At 37.8% G+C, this 25,450-nt stretch overlaps 1 protein-coding gene across 3 annotated transcripts in view; it reads left to right on the forward strand.

Moving 5' to 3' along the window:
• The window catches only part of LOC136864193 (histone-arginine methyltransferase CARMER), a 466,045-nt gene that overhangs the window by 397,474 nt on the left and 43,121 nt on the right, over positions 1–25,450 (forward strand). Inside the window, exon 11 of one of the 3 annotated variants that reach the window (XM_068226203.1) lies at positions 4,198–4,243. The exons of the other annotated variants lie outside the window; for them this stretch is intronic. Coding sequence (XP_068082304.1) covers positions 4,198–4,229 — 32 coding nt within the window. The 3' untranslated portion in view covers positions 4,230–4,243. Of the gene's footprint in view, positions 1–4,197; positions 4,244–25,450 lie in introns of those variants that run through there. 3 annotated transcript variants of the gene reach the window in all.

Here is a 25,450-nt window from a genome sequence, read left to right on the forward strand (position 1 = left end):
CATGAAATAATCAAAACCTTCAGCACCAAGATTTTATCAATCTTGACCCTTCACCCCTCAACCCCCACCCCCTGCCCTCCCCTCCAGTTTCAGAAAATCTAACAGAAGTCACCCAATGTACAAGCCTTGTGCTAGGAAGCCCTTTGCAGGCAAAAATTCAGCACCCCCAGCGTCTCTTGAAACCCAATGATAGTTGAACCATTCAGCATGTTAGTAGTACCAGGATATTTGGTAAATTTCCCTTAACTTTTCTTACTACGTGAACATATGAAAGTGTTACAAAAAAATGAGCAAGTTTTGGTAAATAAGAGGGATGAAAGAATCCATTTTTATTTGTCTTTTAATGCTCTAAACTCAGTTCTTTATAAGTTTACATATTTTATTTCATATTTTTAGAACATACCATTTTATATCTTCATATCGTAAATCTTAACTGTCATATGTAACTTGGTCACTTCTCAAGCTCTTGCAAATTTAACGAATTGGCCTTTCATTTTGTTATTTTGTTATCATTAAATCTCCAGTCTACCCTGCATTCCTTGTTATGATTGCTCTTCGTAGGGCAATACTATGCAAAAGTATGTCTTATTGGGGAAATTCCCAGTCAGACTCACAGAATGATGGGTATAAAAAATAAATTTACTAATTCGTTTGATCCTCATAACAGAGGATACTGTAAAGTAGAAGTCACCTGTCAACAACCTTCCCTCTGCTCAGTATTCTTCCTTCCCTAAAATAAAATTTCTATCAATTTTAAGGGTTGGGTTTTATATAAAATACCATAATTCCTCATGTATTAGACCTCCCTGGCTTTCTGACACAAAGAAAATTAAAAATCAAAACTTCCATATAAGATCCCCCCAACGTAATTCATCAGAGAACAACAACACTTCCACTTCCTAGTGGGTACAGTTTTGTCTGTCCAACCCATGCAACGCAAGAACGCATCAAAGTCATGAGGTAAGTCTGTATTTCGTACTTAAGACATGCTCGCCTCTGTACCATACTGCAGCTCCGATGACGTCACACAAATAGGCAAACAGTTTTGTATGTCTAACCTGCGCGTTGTAAGCAGGCGTCAGCCCTGGAATATGTCTGTATTTTGAAGTTATGAATGTCCGTCTCTGCGGCATAACGTATAGCACAATTAGCTGCCATTCTCAGGGCCCGAGTCCTTTACCAGTTACTGCCATAGATTTAGGAATGGCAGGAAGGTTGATAGGGGTAATATGGTACATGCAGCTCACATCCATTAGGGGCATGACTGAAATGAGGTGCACCACCTTGAGATGAGAACACAAGTTTACATTAGTTAATAAATACTCATGGATGCTGCTTCACCTTCTTAGTGCCATGCTCTCATGCTGGGAATGTGCCAAATATGACATTCCCCATTTAAAGCACCACATAATTTACAATTTTGAATATTTTGACCTTAACCATGCAGGAAATGTTGCGAATGGTATGTACTTAACACTGACAATGATTACAATACCGTTAAGTTTCAAAATATATTTTTTAGAATATTTTCTGAACACTCTGAAAACAAACAAAAATCAATAATTTAAAAAATAACGCTAAAAATAATTCAAAATTAAAATTACAGTGAAAATGCGGTGATCCCTCTGCAATGTAGCCATCCAAATGAACAAACACAGAAAATTTGAAAAGTACCTGTTCAGTAGTTCAGTAGGTAATTACCATTACATAACTGCCAATCGTCACATGACCAGAGAAACACATGGAATTCAGAAATCCAATGTGCATAAATACATTTTTAAAATGAGCCACGTAGTGATAAAATTAGAAACTACATTCTTTACTCTTATGGAAACAAACTGTATGATATTGCCATCTGTCATTCATCATCATCATCATCATTTTACCAGTTTCTCGGGTACTATTAATGAGCCTCTTCCACTTCTTCCTCCACTTCATCCACTGTCCATCCTCTGGCAACTAGATCAACCTTGATCATGTCCATCCATCAGGTTTTAGGTCTTCCTGCAGGTCTTTTCCCCTCCACCTGTCTTTCCAAATTTATTCTGGCTGTTCTTGTAGGCTCCATCCTTATCACATGCCCATACCACCGTAATCTGGATGTGCTGATTTTGTCTAATAGGGATGTCTTTATTCCGGCTTCTTTCCCCACCTCCTCATTTCTTAACTTGTCTATCTTGGTCTGGATGATGGATCTAAGAAATTTCATCTCTGATGCTTGCAGTCTTGATGAATCACTTTTTGTGAGGGTGCACGCTTCAATACCATAGGTCAATATTGGTATGAAATAGCTGTTAAAAATCATTAGTTTGGCCGGTTTTGGAATCATGTCATCCCATAATAGTGTTCTTACTTGTTGGTGGAATTCATTCATATTCGTGCTAAATGCAGGTAGTAAGGTGCTCTGGTCAAATGACGATATATCGTTGCTGGCACTTTATGCACAAATACCAAACAAATATATGTCGTCGTTTGGTATTCTAAAGATTAATATAATAGACAAGATTGTTAAGATTGATGTTTAATATCTCATAAGTCAGGCCAATATAGGTAATATTTGGAGAAGTAGGTTTCAAACGTGATACAAGCAATCCAATCTAACGATTGTTTTACTCGCCAATGTATCTAATGCCTATTGCTCACGGTAAAATATTTCATAAAATTTGTTGTACAACTGATTTTTTAAAAAAATGTTGAAAACAAGTTGTGCTGCTCACGGTAAAATTATTTTATAAAATCCGTGGAAGCATCAGGATGGCCATCTATGAACTCACTTCTGAACTAATATGTGTATGTGCTGCCATCTATCGATAAACTTTTAAACCAAGAATCAGCTGTTCAACTTACAGTGTGTTTCAGGGTATGGCTCCAACGAACAAAGCAAAACTTGCTGTTTTAGCTGCAATTATGTGTTGTACAGTGGTAAAAAGGAAGAAAAGAAATGCCAGGAAATGCTAGACTCGGGATTGGATCAAAAGAAATGAAGAAGGTAGAGGATTGTTGTCCTTGGTCGAAAATTAGTTGAGGTTAGAAGACCAGTATTCATATAGGAATTTGGCGATTGCATTTTATGCCTCTCTTCTTGCATTTCTGTTGTGGTAAAGTGGCATTTTAACTTAGTGCAAATAAGGATATTTCTGGTATTCGTCCAGTAAAACACTAACAGCTTCCTTAGTCCACCCAGATCCTGCCATTTTAGAAGTATTTGTTTACAATCGAGCTTCACAATCTTCTCACGACGTAACACCAGCATCATCGTGATGTCAGCTTCGCTGATTGGTTCGTTTAGTAAAATTAATTTTACAGAATAGAACATGTCCTATTTTATGAAAAGTTTTATCAAATGTTTTATAAAACTTGAATTTCACCGTGAGCAACAGGCATAACAGATCATACTATGTGTTAATGAAAACCTGGAGACAACAAACATTCAAAATTAAACATTATGATAATAAAACAACATTACCTCCACACCTTTAGATATCCATAAATATGGCATTCTTTCCTGTTATTTATTTTTTTGTCATGGAACTTCTGTCATTATCCAGGCACTTAGAGATAGCATACCAAATCTTAAAAATGCTGTCTCTTTCTCAATTACAGTTGTTTAGGTAAATCCTGATGTGATAAATATAGAGAACAAACGTGAAATATAGTTAAAAATGAAGGTCTCTCTTTCAACAGCTGCACTTATCCAATGAATGCTTCCAGTCGCTATGTATTACATTCGAAAGTACAACTCTTAACATTTCTCAGACCGTCCCAGGCGATCAGCTGGTGAGTTAGCATGCTTTCTACAGCATGGCTTTATTCAAGAGGGGTGGCTTCTGCTACACATACACCAATTAGGTGAATACAGAGACCATCTCTAGAAACCATCTGTGAATATATTCTCACTCTTTAGACTCTAATCGGGAATAAAACTATTTATAAAGTTTCAAAAAGAGCAGGATCTTGATGGCAGTGAAGATGACGTCATTTGGAATGACAACAATGCCTGTAGCAGGGAAATTGCCTGCACAAATGGGGATAATTAACACGAAAGCAGTGATTGGGTTTATAGTGTGATAAGCCTACTGCTAAAATGATGGAGGCAAATGACTCGCAGTAAGGTCTTTTTTGTTTTTTCGTATTAATATTGTATAGTAATACGATAAATAAAACTATATGTCCAATTCTTATCTTGTTTCTCTACAGGGTCAATCATAAAGCAAGATGAATCTTCATAGTGAGTTTTTACGACCGGGTGCCCTTCCTGATGTCATCCTCATCAGACGAGTTAATGAGATGACACGAATAGCGTGATATAAGCACAAATAAAAGTGATTGATAATATTTACAGTTTATGTAGGTCTAAAAGTCTTGTGTTCACCATTTATTGTTTTCCTTAATTTTTCTAAATGTAGAAATACTGCCTTCCAACAAAGGTAGCTGGTAAGACTCAGAATACAACAATAAGTTTTTTAAAGGAATAATGTGGAATACACACATGTAGGCCATAATTTATAGTTCTTTACAGCAGGAAGTCATGTGGTCGCTGCATGAAATGGGAGGCTGTCTCATACTTGCCACACCCTTCCTCCCCTTACTTTGTAAGGCTATAAAAGTGAATTAAAAGAGGGGTCTAATATGCAAGGAAATATGGTATTTATTAGTAACTGTCAAATGAAGTAAGATGTGGTGGTGTTTCATTCATATTAAAATGTCCAGATTCGAGTTGGCCATGCGGTTAGGGGCGCGCAGCTGTGAGCTTGCATCCATCCCATCGTCGCCATAAGACCTATCTGTGTCGGTGCGACGTAAAGCAAATAGCAAAAACAAAACAAAAAATTCCAGATTAAGTAGATTATTGAATGGCAAACTCCAATGCTATGGAACTGTTAATCTTCTGGGTTTTTGCTGTGTGAAATAAATAAACTGTAGAGATTCCTCACATTCCGCAAAGACTTTGCTCCTTGTCCTCGGAAGAGAAACATGCCCGTCCACGTCTGGCTCTTCAAAAATTTATTTCACACAGCAAAAACCTAAAATTTTATCATGTTTACCAATACAGATCATGGAAACATTTATCCATAGTTATGTTCGTAAGTTTGAGTCGATGATTTTCAACTGAAGGTACAGTTTTATTGTGTAAGGTTTGTGAAGAATTATTGAAGAAGTATCTTTCAGTAGGCAGAATTTTCTCTGCCAAGCATAAATCTGCACTTGCCATTAGGAAAATCAAAGCCAGATAACACAATTATCAACATTTGATTAGTGTAAAGCCTTGATCAATTCTGGAATTTCTTTCTCAAAGGTTAAAAATCGAACATTGAACATTTTTTTAAGCATTGTTATCAAAAATAATTGCTTGCCAATAAATTACAAAAATGAAAATCAAAATATCTGCAATGAAGTAGTTGTTGTCATCATCAATCCAGTGACTTGTTTGATGCAGCTCTCTATGCAACCATATCCTATGTTAACTTCTGTATTTCCACATAACTACTACATTTGACATCTGCTCTAATCTGTTTGTTATGTTTATATCTTCGTCTACCCCTGCTGTTCCTTCAGAAACTAACTGAACAAGTCCTCACAATTGATTATTTTAACCATGTTGGTTCAATCTTGTATTCAATTCAATTTCTATGAAACACTTCTCCGCCTTGTCAATACATTACATTTTATTATAATTATCTACTGTACATGTTTTGAGAGCTACTACTCTCTTCTTCAGCAGTGCCAAAACATCAAACTGAATTCTTGGACTTGATACAATTGAATTGATCATTTGGAAAAGGGCACATGTCCACAAAAGTAAATTTTACAGGAGAGACAAAAAAGTGAATAAATGGTAAATGAGTGAAAGTACCAAAGCTGCATTTTGGCCATGCATGTAACAGGTAAAGGGCCTTTTATTCCCATAATATGGATTTCAGATTCCATCCCTAAAGGAAAAAAATTCAAATTTTGTTTCCTGGAGATGTGCCCTTTTCCAAGGGAATGGAATGTTCTTAGAAATGTAAACACAAATTTTTCATCCCTGTCTCTTTAGTTTTGTTTTAAATTACATTTTATCATTGCAATGTCTCTTTTTAATCAACCTGTAGCACTTGGAAATCGAAGAATTACACAAATATTCCAAACAATGCACATAAATCGTTTTGATAAACAAAACAAGTTAAATTGTTCATTACATCTTATAAGGTATTATATTTTTCACTACATTTCATATTAGCTCTTTGAGAAATAACCTTATAACCATTATAATGAATAGATAATTGTCACTGACTGTTTGTACATTAACAATAAAAACAAGAACTTCAAATAGCTTCTCTCGTAGGGGATCAGAATGCTTCTTGCAGTGCTTCTTGCTCAGTAGTTGGCCAATAGTTTACAATGTCGTGGTAGAAACTATTATGTTCATCACCGATATACTGTAGCAATTTTCTTATATCATTGACCTTAATATTAATGGGAAGTTTTCCATTATAGGTTTGAAAATCGAGTAGTGTTGGTAAAATGGGACGAAGCCCAGTCGGTTTGGACAAAGAAAATGTTTCTGACAGTTGTGGGAGGCTGGAGATCCACTTAGACACTGTTAGAAATCTGTTAGAACTAACACAGCGCGCTGCCAGCGCTCGCTGCGATCCATTGGAAAAAGGGCATGCAGTGGGATATGTGACCTTCTCGAATGGAATGACGAAATTGTCAGATCCCGTGCTCCATACGTAGAAGTCTTAGACCTTTTTTTTTTTTTTGCGTGGATCAATGCATCTACATTTCAACTACAGGAATATGAGAAAACATGCATTTGGAAAAAAAGTGGAGATGTGCCCTTTTCCAAATGACCAATTCAATTGTACAATACAGTCATTAACAAAACAAATTATACATAAATCTTGAAATCGTTAAAATATTTCTTTTGTGTCGGAACTGTTTACTTACACTCACTAAGTCATTTAGTAAAAACTTTAAAGATAGAATAATTTCAAATCATAAAATGAATGAAACCTATTGAATTAGTCACTATACACTAAAATTTAAAATCTGCTCTGATCTTGAAACTTCTCCTTTCCTTACGTCCTTATTTATACCAAAAAAAGAAAAGAAAAATATTTATTTGTGTCTAAACTGTTCACTTACACTTACTATGTCATTTAGTAAACACTTTAAAAATAGAATAATTTTCAATTCATAAAATGAATAAAACCTATTAAGTTAGTCACTGTATGCTGAAATTTAAAATACTTCCTGCTCTGTTCTTGAAATTTCTTGCTAGGTCCTTATTTACACCTAAAAAAGAAAATATTATATTTAAATTTCTAATCTGTAATCAAATATCTTATTAATTCCAATAACTGTCAATTAACTTACTGCTATAGTTCTGAGACCTTTGATATAATCGGAATTACTGAGCTCGATAGCTGCAGTCACTTAAGTGCGGCCAGTATCCAGTAAATGGGAGATAGTGGGTTCGAGCTCCATTGTCAGCAGCCCTGAAAATGGTTTTCCACGGTTTCCCATTTTCACACCAGGCAAATGCCAGGGCTGTACCTTAATTAAGGCCACGTCCACTTCCTTCCAATTCCCAGGCCTTTCCCATCGCATCATCACCATAAGACATATCTGTGTTGGTGCGACGTAAAGCAAATAGCAAAAAATATATATAATCGGAATTTCTCCTCTTAATCCCGTCTGAACATGCGAGCCATTTTAACCATTAAATTCCTTTAAAATAAACAACCAACAAATCAACTTTAGAGACTTTTTTTATGAAAAATAGACGACAACTCAGATGACTAGAGAATTTTATTTTTATTTACTTCAGTTCCAGCTGGTACCAAATTTGTTTAAATTAAAACATTATTACACTTGTCTGAACCAAACACATGTCCTTGCTCCTCTGCTTGCTGCCAATGACCTTACGAGGTGAGCTGCTACATGTCGCTATGCTGCCGATTACGTAAGGTAGGCCGGGGGGGGGGGGGGGGGTGGGGGGGTGGAGCATGTCAAAGACTGGAACTATTTCTTTCACTCTCTCTTTCTCTCCTTCTTCCTTATGTGATTGTACGCTAATTTGTACATCGCATTTTCTTCATTCAGTGGTTCATTTGAATTATTCTCATTATTGTTCCTCTGGTCTACATATATACATATTTTCTCTAGTGTGTCCATTAATTTTCCCTTCATTGTCCTGTGCAGTATTTTCATATCTTGATCTATTTCTGTAAAATTATAATTGTACTCCTCCATGTGTTCGCCCATTGCTGAGAACCTTTTGTGTCTTACTGCGTTCACGTGCTCTTTGTATCTCGTCTCCAAACTCCTACCTCATTGTCCTATATATTTCTTTCCACAACTTCGGCATTTGATGCAATATACTCCTGATTTATTGAACTTACTGGACCTATTAACCTGATGTGAATTGAATAAAATTCTCTTACAGGCGACTAAAAGGGGCGACCGAGGGATGATCAAATTAGAACCATGAAACTACTTGTGATTAGTATCACCACGCAGGGAACACCTTGGGTTGCTTTTACTTGCGCGTAATACCACTATATTGGATACCAAATAGGTTTGTGATTAGTAGCAACCAAGAGCGCAACGGCTTTTACAATACCTGTGATTAGTATTACTATATGAGCGACACCTTGGGATGAGGGAACCCATGGTTCTGGCTTGCCTATGATTAGTACCCACTATATGAGGAACACCACGGGATAGTACGAGTCCATGTGGTTAGTACCCTTATGTGATGAACACCATAGGTTTGCGTTGCCTGTCAATGGCGCCGCAATGTGCGAAACAGTGTAGGTCTGTAATACATGTGCGAATTTCATTACCTGTGTGTAGTACCATAATGTGTGGAATACTGCAAGTATACACTACTCTTGATTACTACCGCATCATGACAAATACCATGGTTCTACTTTCCTAGCGAAAAGTACCATTATGAGGGGCTGCTGACTTGGATTTTGGACCCCTTTCGACTACAAGTATCATAGATTCAGTATTGTGCTATAGAAGCAGTACCTTGGTCAGTAATACTGTTGTTCTACGCCAGCTTCTGTGCATGTGAGGCACTGTGGGTCGGTTCCACATATCATTTTAAATTCATATCCATTCATCCATTCATTCTTCATCCTCACATTTTGAATTGTGGTCAGTGGATGATTTTGGGTTTTTAATTTGCCATTTCATTTTGTCTCATTTCGTACCATTAGGGGCCGATGACTAAATGTTAGGCCCCTTTAAACAACAAGCATCATCAACAAAATTCTCTTATTATTGTTGTTTGTCTTAAATGCAATGTCAATGCCCTTCATGTTAAAAAAAAAAATTTATTCCATACGAGTGTCTGTTGTGGAATGTTATTACAGCCACATTCTTCCTTTCGTTCTTTTTCCAAAGTTGATCTGTGTTTATTTTGTCTACATATTTCTTCTAACATCCAATTTAATACTGATTAATACTGGTTCCAGTGTATGGGACCCTCACCAGGATTACTTGATTCAAGAACTGGAAAAAATCCAAAGAAAAGCAGCTCGATTTGTTCTGGGTGATTTCCGACAAAGGAGTAGCGTTACAAAAATGTTGCAAAGTTTGGGCTGGGAAGACTTGGGAGAAAGGAGACGAGCTGCTCGATTAAGTGGTATGTTCCGAGCTGTCAGTGGAGAGATGGCGTGGGAGGACTTCGGTAGACGAATAAGTTTGAATGGTGTCTTTTAAAAGTAGGAAAGATCACAATATGAAGGTAAAGTTGGAATTCAAGAGGACAAATTGGGGCAAATATTCATTTATAGGAAGGGAAGTTAGGGATTGGAATAACTTACCAAGAGAGATGTTCAATAATTTTCCAATTTTGTTGCGATCATTTAAGAAAAGGCTAGGGAAATAACAGATAGGAAATCTGCCACCTGGGTGACTGCCCTAAATGCAGATCATTAGTGATTGATTGATTGATTGATTGATTGATTGATTGATTGATTGATTGATTGATTGATTGATTGATTGATTGATTGATTGATTGATTGATTGATTGATACTGAAAAATGTTACCTTCTTTTGCTGCCCTGGATGGTTGGAATCCTTCCTAATAATAGTGCTAGTAGTTGTTTCTTTTCTAAAAGCATGGTTCTCTAATTCCCTACTATTTCTCGTTATTTTGACATCACCGAGCTCGATAGCTTCAGTCACTTAAGTGCGGCCAGTAACCAGTATTTGGCAGATAGTGGGATTGAACCCAACTGTCAGCAGCCTTGAAGATGGTTTTCCATGGTTTCCCATTTTCACACGAGGCAAATGCTGGGGCTGTACCTTAAGGCCACGGCCGCTTCCTTCCCACTCCCAGGCCTTTCCTCTCCCATCATCGCCATAAGACCTATCTGTGTTGGTGTGACGTAAAGCAACTTGTAAAAATAACAAATATTTTGACATCTAAATAGTTCAACGATACTCCTTGGTCTGACTCCATTGTAAATTTGATATCGTTGTCTGTTTCGTTCACCCTTCTTAATACTTCTACCGGACCTATTTCTTGTTCATCTGTAATAATGAAAACGTCGTCCACATATCTCACCCATTTGATTAATCCTTTAATTTTCTCAATTATTCTATTCGATTCCAAATAGTCTATATTAATATTCGCCAGAATACCCGACGCCGGGGAACCCATAGCCAACCCCTTCTCCTGTTTGTATATTTTGTTATTAAATCCGAAATAATTGCTCTCTAATGTGTATGCTAACAACTTGATAAATTCTTCAATCTCTATTTTACTTACCCTGCTATGTTCTGTTAAATTCCTTCTAACAATATTTATTGTTTTAGAGATGGGGATGTTGGAATACATGTCTTTAATATTGAAAGTATGAATTGTGTAATTTTCCTTCATTTCAATATTCCTTGTTCTGTTACAGAATTCGCTTGTATTACTGACTGTTGCCTCCATTGTGAATTTAAAATGCTACCCTAAGAATACCTGAATAAATTTGATGAAACCGTATGTCGGACTATTTCTATAGTTTACTATCGGTCTTATGGGAATTTCTTGGTTATGGATTTTGGCCAATGCCCTCATAGTGGGCATTCCTGGGTTCATATTTATTAGACTGTTCACATCCTTGGAGTCTAAAACAAATCCTACTTCTTTCAACATATTTTATAAATTCTTTTGAACTACGTTCGTTGGAGCTTTGTTAATTAAAGCGAACTTGTCATTCATTAGAAACTCCTCTGTTTTTTTTTTTTTTTCGATATATATTGTTTATTCATTAGAATGATCGTATTACCCTTATCTGCTTTGGTTGCTATAATGTTTTTTCTTTCAATTTTCCCTTTCAATCCTTTAATTTTCTTATTTATTATGATTGCTTCTTTATCTTCGTGCTCTATTATCTTAGACAGTATTTTTCCCACTTCATGCCTTGTTGCTTCTTGCTTCTCAAATTCCACTTTGGATATGACCTGTTCTACTCTGCTATTATCCAAAACATTTGAAGTCCCCGCCGCACAAAAAAAAATAAACAATGCTAACATTGACCTTGTCTCAGGTGCATTTCTGGTCTCGACATCATATAAGGGCTTTCATCTTCTCTCGACAAACATATGAGCCTCTACACAATTTCTTACAACAAGTAAGGAACCAATTCCCTTTCTAAAGATCAGGCTCGATTACCAGACTGCTTCCGAGTCTACTTCATTTAACTCACAGTACTATCCCGTACTATTTTCTCATAACAACATGGCGCGACTTCATGTCCTTGAGACCTCGGTTCGAGCTATATCTTAGGCAGTGCGAAACTTGGTCATAAATTTTGATGACGTTGCCTACAACATGGTTTTTATACACACAACAGACTTTGCTCGTAGTGAAACATGCAGATAAATCGTGCACATGCAACATGCAACTGCAGTGTTACGTTAATCTTACTATCCTATCTTATATCAGAGTGTGACAAGCTTCCCTTAGATGACCCTTATTTGCAGCAAAAATATAAGTTACGAAACATAGAGGAAATGCTGACCTAACACTGAAATAAACAACCTTAAATTACTCCTAGCTCCTGAATCACCCATAAAATAATATAACACACGGGGCAAATTCCCCAGTGATAAGTTATGTGCATTAAAGACATAAGTGACTTCAAAATCATCTTAGCAAAATGGCCCGATAGACTCCTACGTCATGATTAAGTCTTACTCTAATTGCCAAAGGGCTTAACTGGCTACTATTTACATCATTAATTGCTAACTTTCTGCATAACTGTCACTAATCCTACCACAGCTCACAAGTTAGGTTCACTTAGCTCATATTCGGTGACCTCCTCCTCTCTCATTCAGGTCTCGGCTATGCCATTCAGCCAAGCATGATGACGGCGTTCATAGCTGTAGGTCCTCTCGTACTGATGTCTCCAGTTCGGTCCATTCCTGGCATCTGCTTGATGCTCCGCTCGACATGATGTCCACCCGGTCCTGAAACTCGGTTCCCAAATTACTAGAATTAAATATATAGTTACTCATCCGCACAGCACAGTCGTTATACAGATGCCATTTCCTGCGTACACTAGGCAATCCTGAAACGTACTGAATTTAAGACATCGTTCAGTATAGTGTTAAAATTAAAACACGCACTGGGGTGTATCAAGGCTTACTTATACAGGAGTTCTTAGCCTGTTTCGCTTAGCTACACTGACTATACTAGCTCAACCACACATGTGCGTTCTTCTGAAATACAAAATAATTTCAGTTCGCAGATTACAGTCTACTGACGATTTAAATCATACTACGAGCTGACCCGTACCACTTCTGTGAAGAAGTCTATGCCACTGGCAAAGTTTCTAATCAATTAATTCCATGCTCATGACCACACTACGACGAATCAAATCTAATCGTACTAGAAAAACTATTATTCACGTATCTACAGTTCGAATGAAGTTAGTGCGAACACTCCAAAAGTAATCTTAGTCTTTGTATTAGACAATGGTTTATGGTGCAGAAACACAGACAGACCCGCGACACGCACCGGCAGCAATCTTACTGTCGAATGAGATGCCTCCCTGCAAATCTTTCATCTCTTATAGGGAGCAAAAAGCAAAGCCATGCCGGGTGAACTCCCGTCAAACATACTTGAGTTTGGTATGCAGCCACTAAACTGCTTCCCACAGTGGGTGTATTAATGCAGAGTTATCAATTTCGTCACTTATTAATGGCGTTAGACATATCATTATGTTCATAAAATTCTGGGGATAATTTTCATCATTTTATTATCCTGGAAAACCCTCAGGTAGAGGAGATATCATTCGATTCCCGTGATGTGGTGAACCTGACTCTTCCTGCTTTAAATGTTGTTAAGGTGGCATGGTGCTTCCCAAAACAAAATTCTTATCTCTCTTTCCTTCTCCAACACATCTTCTGTTTCACTCATACATGGTCACACCCTACCTAGGGAACCACCTCCAAGTCTCCGCATTCTATACTGCACCGCACCCTTGTACTTGGCGTCCTGTTGCGCAATATTACCATTGCGTTAAATATCGTGTCTTAAGTAATGAACAGAATGGTTCAGTATTTATTTAAAAAGTAACAATTTCAAGTAAAAATTATAATATAACTAATTTGATTACTTTTATTCGATTACTTCCCAACTCTGGCAGTATTGTTAAATATAATCTATTATATTAAAAGGGGAAGTGTTTGAGCTGAATTTGCAATGCTTCTGTTCATGAATGACATTGCCAGTACAGCATTTCTCAGGATTACAAGATGTAACCCTTTGATGCATATGGGACAAACATGTCCCAAGAATTTGATTGGTTCCTGTGTCCAAGCACATATTATGACATCTTTGAAAACAGTTTACATGTCTTCTACAACGTCTATACTGTTAATGTGTGGTTGTTATTGCAGTCAACAATGTATACAAGGACGTTCATTCCTTTTTTGAATGCGTGTATCCCAACTGTTCTGTTTATGTCATGATACAAAAGAATAACAAAGGAAAGGGGTGAGTTGACTTGATGAACCAGAAAATGATTACATATGAAGTTGATAGAAAAGCCAAAATTAAATAATATTAGACTGTTCTTTGACCTGCTGGACATAGGAGTCAACAGTGCTCATATATTCTACCTGATGATACTCTGTCAAAATGCAGGTAATTCAGGTCTCACTCACTTGGAATATTGTCAATGTTGCCAGAAGTCTGACTGGCTGGCTTTCAAGCAGGAAAAGATCGTCCCTCAATTATGTGACCTCACAGAAGAAGTGAAGAATGTCAACTGCAGCAGTTGCTCCTAACATAAGATGACGAAATTGGATGCCAGAAAAAAATGTGTTGAATGTGCTAAAATTTGTGCGGAGTGTGTTGAATTTGCTAAAATTTGTGCGGAGTACAGAACAAACAATGTTTGTGAGACATTTAATGTTCATTTGTGTTACACAAATGAAAGAATCTGCTTTCTAAAGTTCTACACTGCCTAATGTAAAATTCCTCAACCCAGCCAGGAATTGAATCAAAGACCTTTGTGTGTGGAACCCATCAGCATCTAACCTCTGAGTCAGGCATTTACTTTTTATTTGTGACATGCAAAAGAAATAAACTGTAATCTTAAGTTTACTAGCATCTAATATTAAAAAATGAAAAATTTTCCCTTGTGTCGCATAGTGGGACAAATATGTCCCAAATTTTAAAAACCAACAACTCCATTTCAATAAAATACATACATTTGAAAATTGTGTTTTTAACTTTAGTCAACATAAATTTAGAAAAATCATGCTAAAGTTTACATTTCTAAGCCCTGTTTTATTGCATGCGGCAAAGGGTTAAGGAATGGTTCCAAGATGTAATGAGCTAGCAGTTGACTCTCAGTTCAATCAATCAGTCAATACTGATCTGCATTTAGGGCAGTTGCTCAGGTGGCAGATTCCCTATCTGTGGTTTCTCTAGCCTTTTTTAAAATGATTTCCAAGAAATTGGAAATTTAAAGAACATCTCCCTTGGTAAATTATTCCAATCCTTAAGTCCCCTTCCTGTAAATGAACATTTGCCCCAATTTGTCCTCTTGAATTCCAACATGTTCATCATATTGTGATCTTTTCTACTTTTAAAGACGCCACTCAAACTTATTCGTCTACTAATGTCAATCCATGCCATCTCTCCAATGACACCTCAGGACATACCACTTATGAATACCAGTGGCGAAGCGTGAACTTAATAAGGGGGTAGACAGATTTATTTTTTTTTTACTTAAACTGTTTTAATCCTAAGTTATATATTGAATTTTCATTTCGACGCATACTGATCTGTATTCAATAATATATTAATGACTCTGAAACTATGACAAACACTATAACAACTTATAACCCTACGCGCACCCGTTTTATTTTTAAATATAGACTAAACAGGCAGCGGGGAGTTGTCAAATAACAACATACTTTTAGAATAAAAAGTAAATAGCAATATAATTCATTGTTATGTAGATTTAATAAGAGAAATAATAAATAGATTTTCGTACGTCGCCTTAAACAATGTTTTGTAAATGAGTTCAATTCGCCAGTCCTTCAATTCTCGTCTTGAAGTCAGCCGTCTTGCTTGAGGTCCCACGTTGGACAGTTTCTGGTTGGTCATCGAATTCCTTAAATAGGTTTTGATTCGTTTCAAGGCACTTGTAGCGCGTTCACTAGAAACTGATGGATAACGGAATAGACTGCATCAAGTTAAGCGAGTATGTTGTTTCCTTATGCACACTCTGGAGTTCAATAGTTGTTGGGGTTATAATACTGTAACTAATATTGGCGGGCAAGAAATTGCATGTACTTGAAGGGTTTTCATGCTACCATTCACATATTAGGTGTAAGTTTGCTATATTTCGTAATTGAATATTATTTTATAACTGAGATTCAAACACTAGCCAATGGGAGCAAGAAGAGATGCTGGTAAGTCTGTCTACTGGGCGGAGAAATCTCGCTATAGGAAAGTCGTAGTTCCACAGTCAGCACCTACAGATAGCGTTAGTGTTGCTCTATCTGAAAGCCTTGAAAATCAAAGGGAACAGAGACAGAATGGACAGCGTCTACTTTCGCCTACAGCACGTGCTTCTTTTAACTGGCCCGTGCCGTGGCATTGCCGAAGTGAGACGAAAATAAGTAAAGTGGGAAATACAATAATGTTGTGTATGTGGAAATAATTAATGTTCTAAAAATAATTGAATTAACTAGACAATATTTCGTTCACAAAATGTTAAGGGTACACTCTGTCTACCCTGTCTCCCCTGACGCTTCGCCCCTGATGAATACAGATATTGAAACCCATAGGGAACCTGAAATATTTGTCCCGAATGAGTAAATTTATAATACCAGTGTAGTTGATCCGTTATTGGACGTCATAAATTTTCCAGCTAACTCATTCCTGGTTCCAGTATTCAGGAGATAGTGGGTTCGAACCCCACTGTCGGCAGCCCTGAAGATGGTTTTCCGTGGTTTCCCATTTTCACACCAGGCAAATGCTGGGGCTGTACCTTAATTAAGGCCACGGCCGCTTCCTTCCTACTCCCAGCCATTTCCTGTCCCATCGTCGCCATAAGACATATCTGTGTCGGTGCGACGTAAAGCCAATAGCATTCCTGGTTGCCACTGTTTTGTCCCAGTGTGCTAAGTTGGGCTCATCGGTTGGTAAATAGCACACCCACCAAGACACATGGTTAGTGTTTAGTCGAGCAGCTTGTCTTCTTTCTCCCAGTTCTTCCCAGCCCAAACTTTGCAACATTTTTGTAATGCTACTCTTTTGTTGGAAATCACCCAGAACAAATCGAGCTGCTTTACTTTTGATTTTTTCCAGTTCTTGAATCAAGTAATCCTGGTGAGGGTCCCATACACTGGAACCATACTCTAGTTGGGGTCTTACCGGAGACTTATATGCCTTTTCCTTTACATCCTTACTACAACCCTTAAACACCCTCATAACCATGTGCAGAGATCTGTACCCTTTATTTACGATCCCATTTATGTGATTACCCCAAAGAAGATCTTTCCTTATATTAACACCCAGATACTTACAATGATCCCCAAAAGGACCTTTCACCCCATCAACGCAGTAATTAAAACTGAGAGGACTTTTCCTATTTGTGAAACTCACAACCTGACTTTCAACCCCGTTTATCAACATACCATTGCCTGCTGTCCATCTCACAATATTATCGAGGTCATGTTGCAGTTGCTCACAATCTTGTAACTGATTTATTACTCTATACAGAATAACATCATCCGCAAAAAGCCTTACGTCTTATTTCACTTCTTTACTTATATCATTTGTATGTATAAGAAAACATAAAGGTCCGGTGATACTGCCTTGAGGAATTCCCCTCTTAATTATTATAGGGTCAGCTAAAGCTTCACCTACTCTAATTCTCTGAGATCTGTTTTCTAGAAATATAGCAGCCCATTCAGTCACTCTTTTGTCTAGTCCAATTGCACCCATTTTTGCCAGTAGTCTCCCATGATCCACCCTATCAAATGCTTTAGACAGGTCAATCACGATACAGTCCATTTGACCTCCAGAATCCAAAATATCTGCTATATCTTGCTGGAATCCTACAAGTTGAGCATCAGTGGAATAACCTTTCCTAAAACTAAACTGCCTTCTATCGAACCAGTTATTAATTTCACAAACGTGTGTAATATAATCAGAAAGAATGCCTTCCCAAAGCTTACATGCAACGCATGTCAAACTTTCTGGCCTGTAATTTTCAGCTTTATGTCTATCACCCTTTCCTTTATATACAGGGGCTACTCTAGCAACTCTCCATTCATTTGGTATAGCTCCTTCAACCAAACAATAATCAGATAAGTACTTCAGATATGGTACTATACCCCAACCCATTGTCTTCAGTATATCTCCAGAAATCTTATCAATTCCAGCTGCTTTTCTAGTTTTCAACTATTGTATCTTATTGTAAATGTCATAGTTATCATGTGTAAATTTTATTACCTCTTTAACATTAGTCACCTCCTCTATCTGGACATTATCCTTGTAACCAACAATCTTTACATACTTCTGCCTTTTGAAGATCCTCACATACACACTCCCCTTGTTCATTAGTTATTCCTGGAATTTCCTTCTTGGAACCTTTTTCTGCCTTAAAGTACCTATACATACCCTTCCATTTTTCACTTAACTTTGTATGACTGCCAATTATGCGTGCCATCATGTTATCCTTTTCTTTGCTAGATTCAATTTCCTAGTAAGTTCCTTCAATTTCGTCTTACTTCAGCAGCCATTTCTAACTCTATTTTCTTTCCAGTCTGCACCTCCTTCTTAGTCTCTGTATTTCTCTATTATAATAAGGTGGGTCTTTACCATTCCTTACCACCTTTAAAGGTACAAACCTGTTTGCACATTCCACAACAATTGCTTTAAAGCCATCCCAGAGTCTGTTTCCTTATGCATTTATATGTGATCATGTGTTTGCAGACTATTGTGTTCAAAGCTACGTAACATTATTCAGTTGTGTTCATCATTATTGGTCTTTAAGAGGAAGGATACAGAGTTACACACCAATGAATTCAACTGCTGTTGTTTTGCTCACTTTCCTGGCCTAACACCTTTAACAAATAAATGGTCTAAAGACATGAAGCATACAGCTAAAATTTCAAGAGTAACAACACATCTATCCAAAAAAAATGTGTTGCTGTGACTTGTTTGTAATTAGGTATTGTAACTCTCATTGAAGGGTTAGTTTTTGTACTTCTGCAGAAAATATTTTTCAAAATCTCTTCAGTAGTAATGCTAGTCGTGTGACTGGCAGTAGAAGAGACAGATCACAGGTTGGTTAACAATAGTCGTTCATTATAACAGTTTCCTGTTACCAGATCGGTGTCAATGGATTTATAACAATTGCGTGTTATGATGTAGTATATTATGGATCTGATGCCCCTACCCTCCCATGTGTAGCAGTGAATAGCCTTATGCTTGAAAAATGTATTCATAACTGCTAATCCTATACTAGCACTTACCGAGCTCGATAGCTGCAGTCGCTTAAGTGCGGCCAGTATGCAGTATTCGGGAGATAGTAGGTTCGAATCCCACTGTCGGCAGCCCTGAAAATGGTTTTCCGTGGTTTCCCATTTTCACACCAGGCAAATGCTGGGGCTGTATCTTAATTAAGGCCACAGCCGCTTCCTTCCCACTCCTAGCCCTTTCTTGTCCCATCGTTGCCGTAAGACCTATCTGTGTCGGTGTGACGTGAAACAACTAGAAAAAAAATACTAGCACTTAGGACTAGTAAACGATTCCCATTCCTGTTAATTCCGTATCTTCCCCACATTTAACCTATCACCTTCTCATATCCTTCAGTTCTGTTTTCACCTCTCGCATTGAAATCGCCCATTAGCACTATCCTGTCCTTGTATTTGACCCTCCACGAACCTACTACGCTGGCGTAGCAGGGGGAGAGGTGATACTCCCTCGTGGCGCGTCCCAGGTGGCGGATAGGGGGGTCCTCACCAGCTTGCCGGTGGACTTGAGGGAAATAAAATACCTCTCGCGGACCAAACACACAACCCCTGTGGGTGGGGGACGCAGACGAAGATGATTTTCTTAGAACCATGAAACTACTTGTGATTAGTACCACCATGCAGGGAACACCATAGGTTGCTTTTACTTGCACGTAGTACCACTATATCAGGTACCAAATAGGTTTGTGATTAGTAGCACACAGGAGCACCATGCGGTCGGCTTTTGCAGTGCCTGTGATTAGTACCACCGTATGAGCAAGACCATGGGATGATAGCTATCATGGTTCTGCCTTGCCTATGATTAGTACCCACTATATGAGGAACACCATGGGAGAGTGCAGGTCCCTGTGGTTAGTACCCTTATGTGATGAACACCGTAGGTTTGCATTGCCTGTAAATGGCGCCGCAATGTGAGAAACACCATAGGTCTGTATTATATGTCGAATATCATAACCTGTGAGTAGTACCATAATGTGTGGAATACCGTGAGTCTCAGCTCCTTTTGATTAGTACCGCAACATGACAAATACCATGGTTCTACTTTCCTAGCGATAAGTACCATTATGAGGGGCCGATAACTTGGATTTTGGACCCTTTAGACTGCAAGCATCATCGATTCAGTGTTATGCTATAGCAGCAGTCCCTTGGTCAGTAATACCATTGTTTTACGTCAGTTTCTGTGAATGTAAGGCATTGCGGGTCGCATCCACTGATTGTTTTAAATTCATATCCATCCATTCATTCTTCGTCCTCATGTTTTGATTTCTGGTCAGTGGAGGATTTTGGCCTTTTAATTTGTCATTCCATTTCATCTCATTTCGTACCATTAGGGGCCGATGACCTCGATGTTAGGCCCCATTAAACAACAAGCATTATCATAATCAGCAATTGACCCTGACTCTGATGTCACTCAGCCTCATAAAACTTGTCAATTTCATCCTCATCTGCACACTCACATGGTGAATAAACTGAGACAGTTCTCGTCCTAATTCCTCCAACTGCTAAATCTGCCCACCTCATTTGCTCATTTATGTGCCTAACGGAAACTATGTTGAATGCGATAGTATTCCTGATCAACAGTCCTACCCCACACTCTTCCATTACCATTTTAACACCTTTTAGGAACACTTTACAATCTCCTACTTCTTCCCTTTTATCTCCCCTTACCCAGATATCATTAACTTTTCTCCTAACACATCCAGATGCGTCCTCTTTGCAGACTCTGCCAGTTCTACTTCCTTCCATAAACCCTATTAATATTGAAACCAAGCGAGTTGGCTATGCATTTAGGCGTGTGCAGCTGTGAGCTTGCATTTGGGAGTTATTTGGTTCAAACTCCACTATCGGCAGCCCTGAAGAAGATTTTCCGTGATTTCCCATTTTCACACCAGGCAAATTTTGGGGCTTTAGCTTAATTGAGGTCATGGCTGCTTCTTTCCCACTTCTACCCCCTTCCTATCCAATTGATGCTATAAGACCTATCTGCATCAGTACTACATGAAAGTAAATTGTAAAAAAAAAATAAAAAAAATTAAACAGTGATAGGCCCCCATCGAATTCCAGTTCATACACCAAGTTGTTTCCAAGAAGTCCCTCACCTGTCTAATGGAAGTGGGACTCCAGTATTCTCATAGGTCTGGGCTTGCTTAAAACATTTATCTAGGTCTTCTAGTAAGGATGTAAAAGAGAGAGTGTATAAGTCTCTGGTAAGACCCCTGTTAGAGCGTGGTTCCAGTGTATTGGACCCACACCGGGACGACTTGGGCACAAGAACTGGAAAGGATACAAAGGAAAGCAGCATGATTTGTTCTTGGTGATTTTCGACAAGTGGGTAATCTTATGAAAATATTGCAAAGTTTTGGCTGGCAAGACTTGGGAGTATGGAGACGAGCTGCTCGACTAAGTGGTATGTACTGAGATGGTGTGGAGTGACATTAGTAGATGAATAAGCTTGAGTGGAGTTTTTAAATGTAGGAAAGATCATAATATGAAGATAAAGTTGGAATTCAAGAGGTCAAATTGGGGCAAATATTCATTTGTAGCATGAGGCATAAGGGATTGGATTTATCGAGGGAAATGTTTGATAAATTCTAAGTTCTTTGAAAACATTTAAGGAAAGGCTATGGAAGAAATTGATAGGGAATCTGCCACGTGGGCAATAGTCCGAAATTCAGATCATTGATGACTAATGACTGACATTGATGATTGATTGAAGTTTATCATGTAAAATGCATTTCATTAATCGAGAAAAAATTGGAGGCTTTGCATGTGGCATTGATAACCTCTCCACATTTGGTATTATACCTGTTCCTTCCAGAGCACTTGCCAGTTGATAGTGTTAAATTTTCAGGACTCTTCCTCTCAAGTTAATTCAAATTGTAAGTCAAAATGGTTCTTCTTTGTGACATTGTAACCTAGTAGGTGCATATCATCTGCATCCTTGCAGTAGTAAGTTATGCTTTTACTCTGTTATCTTTCTTTGGCTTGATTTATTGGTTCTCTCTTTGTTAAACCAAGACCAACTGCAGTACTCAGACCTCGAGGCAGGTTTCGATTAGCGTCAATATGACTGTGAACATGGACCCTGCTTAGGTTCATTGTGATCAGAGATATGAGTTTAACCCTTTAACTGCCAGCCTCATATGCAGTGTCCATCTACTATACCATCAAGGCCAAAATACACATTTTACGTTGCGGTAAATTATACATTATAACTTATGTACACATGTAAATTGTATGGGGGTTTTCTTGTTTTGAAGGTAATTTTATTAATGAAAATTAATGTACCATTATTTTATAAATCGTATTTTAAATGACATGATGATTCAAATAAATATTTACTTTCATTTGAAAAAAATTATTTTAGAGAGGTGTTGTTTCTCAGCTACATAAAAAATTAGAGCTTCCTATAAGTTACAGTTTTACAGTGAAAATGTTTTATTATTATTATTATTATTATTATTATTATTATTATTATTATTATTATTATTATTACTACATGAATGTGAAATTTTCTAATTGATAAATTCCAAGTTCATTGAAAACATTTAAGGAAAGGCTATGGAAACAATTGATAGGGAATCTGCCACATGGGCAATAGTCCTAGATGCTAATGGTTGCAGTTCCTGGCTAGTGTTAAGTAAAAATTGATTACTAACGTCTATTTCACACAAAGTGAACACTCCAAAATTCACTTTTTGCATGAAAAATATGAGACAAGAAACTATTTACTAATACTTACACGTATTTAGGATGTGCTTCAACAAATGTGCTTAGGGAGACTCAAAGGATGTACACCCTTATTATACTGTTTACAAATGTATCTGGTCCTGCAAAAGGTGAAGGGGTTTGTTGCCCGCACATGGGAGCTGAATTGGCGCATGGTCACCAAGCCACTCAGCAGAAAATTTCTCGACTAATGAAACTGTCAAGTCAAATCTTGATAGGGGTTTATTTGTAGGACCTTTATTCAATACATGTTGATGATCATTCTTCCATAAATGTGAAATGTCACTTTTTCCTAATATTTTAGTGTCCAGCACTCATTTAAATAGCAGTATATTATTCGTCTTATAAGTGAACTCCGCCCATATAAAAATTGTACTGCTGAATAACAGACGCCTTACTGATTATAAATAACTTTCTTCCTTCCTTTATTTTGTTTCACTTCTTCCCTTGGCATTTGTAGACAGGATAAGTACTACTTTCTTCTGTGATCTTTTTAGCCAGCTGCCCACCACCAGCATTAATCCTACCTACATACATCTTCGTTGTAGACCATTATGCCTTGCAGCGTTTGGTCTGCAAGCCTGTGAATTTATTGAACGCCACCATAATCCTCTATTCGCAACTAAACTCTTTCAAACTAGAGAATAAAGTAAGTGTAAACAGAACCATGTGACTTAGACTGCTTCACACTTCTTTCCTTCATCGTCTGCCCAGAAAATAGTCCAGTTCTAAATTTAAAAATACGAGTTCTTTCTGAAAGTTTGATGTTTAAAAGTATGGAGTATTAAATGCGGAAGCGTTTTATCGATTGAAAAATTATATTATTGTTGCAAGTTTCTGGTCAATAACCTAAATATCCAATATCGGCTTGCAGAAATCCCTAAATCTCATATTGGTAGCTGTCAGGTGTGAGGAAAGTCACGTGCGATTGCACGACCTTGAGTCAGTTTGTTTCAATCGTGTGTCATTGGCTGGTGTTGTAAAGCATAAGCGGGGTAAACCTCTTAAAAGTGGAGAGAAGACTATTGTCTTAAACGTATTTAATAAGTTTATGGAAACCTATCTCGACAGTTCAATTGATAATATTGTGAAATTAACATCCGAGTTCACCGGTGTGTCTGTTTCGAGTGTGTACAGTGCGTGGTAACAGTTTTCTACTACTGGCCATGTTACCACACCAGGTAAAAGGAGGCCACGTCTTAGAAGTGTTTTGGACATGGAGTGCGATGAATTTGTTCATTCCGCTATCCCGAGGAAAGTGCACATATTTTTTAAAAACAGTGATGCCCCCACAATTAACAAATTGTTATCGACTGTAAATTCTTAATCTGAACTCCCAGATTTTAAAAAATCCTCCCTTCACACCCTACTGAAAGAAATAGGTTTCGAGTTCATCAGTAGAAATCAAAAAAGCATCGTAGTAGACAGAAATGATATTATATAGTGGCGTAGGCGTTATCTCTGAAATTTAGACAACAGGGGCAAAAATTGTGCTATTTGGACGGGATGTGGATTAACGAAGGTCATACAACATCAAAGGCATGAGAAGACACTACCATAAAGTAAAAGAAACGGGCATTTCTTTCGGGTTTAAGCACAGGCTTAAAAAATCCAACAGGGAGGGGTAAGCAACTAAAGAGTGTTACACATTGGAAGTGATGACAGTTTTGTGGAGGGTGGTGATCTTGTGTTCGAGACTTAAAAAAAAAAAAATGGAGACTATCACGATGACTGGTGATGTATTTAAATCGTGGTTTTAAAGAATATTACCAAAGCTGATGCCTGGTTGTGTTATCGTGTTAGACAACGCTTCTTATCATAGAGTAAAGTTAGAACGTATCCCAAACAAATCCTGAAAGAAAGCTCAAGTAATTTCATGGCTGAGAAGTAAAAACTTAACATGTGATAAAGGACTCGTTAAAACCGAGTTGCTGGAATTGGTGAAGACTCACAGGCCTCGGTTCGGGAAATATGTAATTGATGACTAAGCCGAACAAGCGGGCCACACCATACTCAGACTGCCCGCATATCACTGTGAATTATATCCAGTAGGTATGGTGTGGAGCCTGATCAAGCATTATATTGCCAGCCTTCACACCATATTCAAACTTCGTGACATGCGTAAACGTCTTGACACAGCATTTCGTTAGGTGACAGCTGAGTGGCATTCCTGTATTCAGCATGTGGTGCGCGAAGAGAAAGCGATGTGGGACCTGGAAGGTGCCATAAAAGCTGTGATTGAAAAAATGGTCAGCAAATTAGGAGAGGCTTCTAGTGATGCAAGTGACTGCAAATCATCTGGTCTACAGGGAATCGAGCCTCTTGCAAGTTCAGATTAATGAAATGTCACGTAAGTAAGCATACTTACAAATTTTAATGGCAAATCTATTTTATAGCAATGATGCATTTTTGTGACCATATCTCAAATACGTTCATATGTCTACATTCGTCAATTTTCATATTGATGTAAAGAGCAGTGAGCCATATGGAACTCACGGAGTGATAGAAAATATGTGTTTATGTCTACTTTGTTCTTTCATTGCAAATAGTTTAGTTCTGTGGCCTCGTGTCTGTGTGCAGCGTCAATATCTTCGGGCTTTATATCGACCCCCAGCGCCTTGCCAACTTCAGTTACTTTCTGGAACACTTTTTCATCCTTTTCAGCAGGAACTCCCTACACTAGTAAATTGTTTTTGCGTTGATACTGCTTCAAGTATTCTAG

The sequence above is a fragment of the Anabrus simplex genome, chromosome 2, assembly GCF_040414725.1.
Source record: "Anabrus simplex isolate iqAnaSimp1 chromosome 2, ASM4041472v1, whole genome shotgun sequence".
Lineage (NCBI taxonomy): Eukaryota > Metazoa > Arthropoda > Insecta > Orthoptera > Tettigoniidae > Anabrus > Anabrus simplex.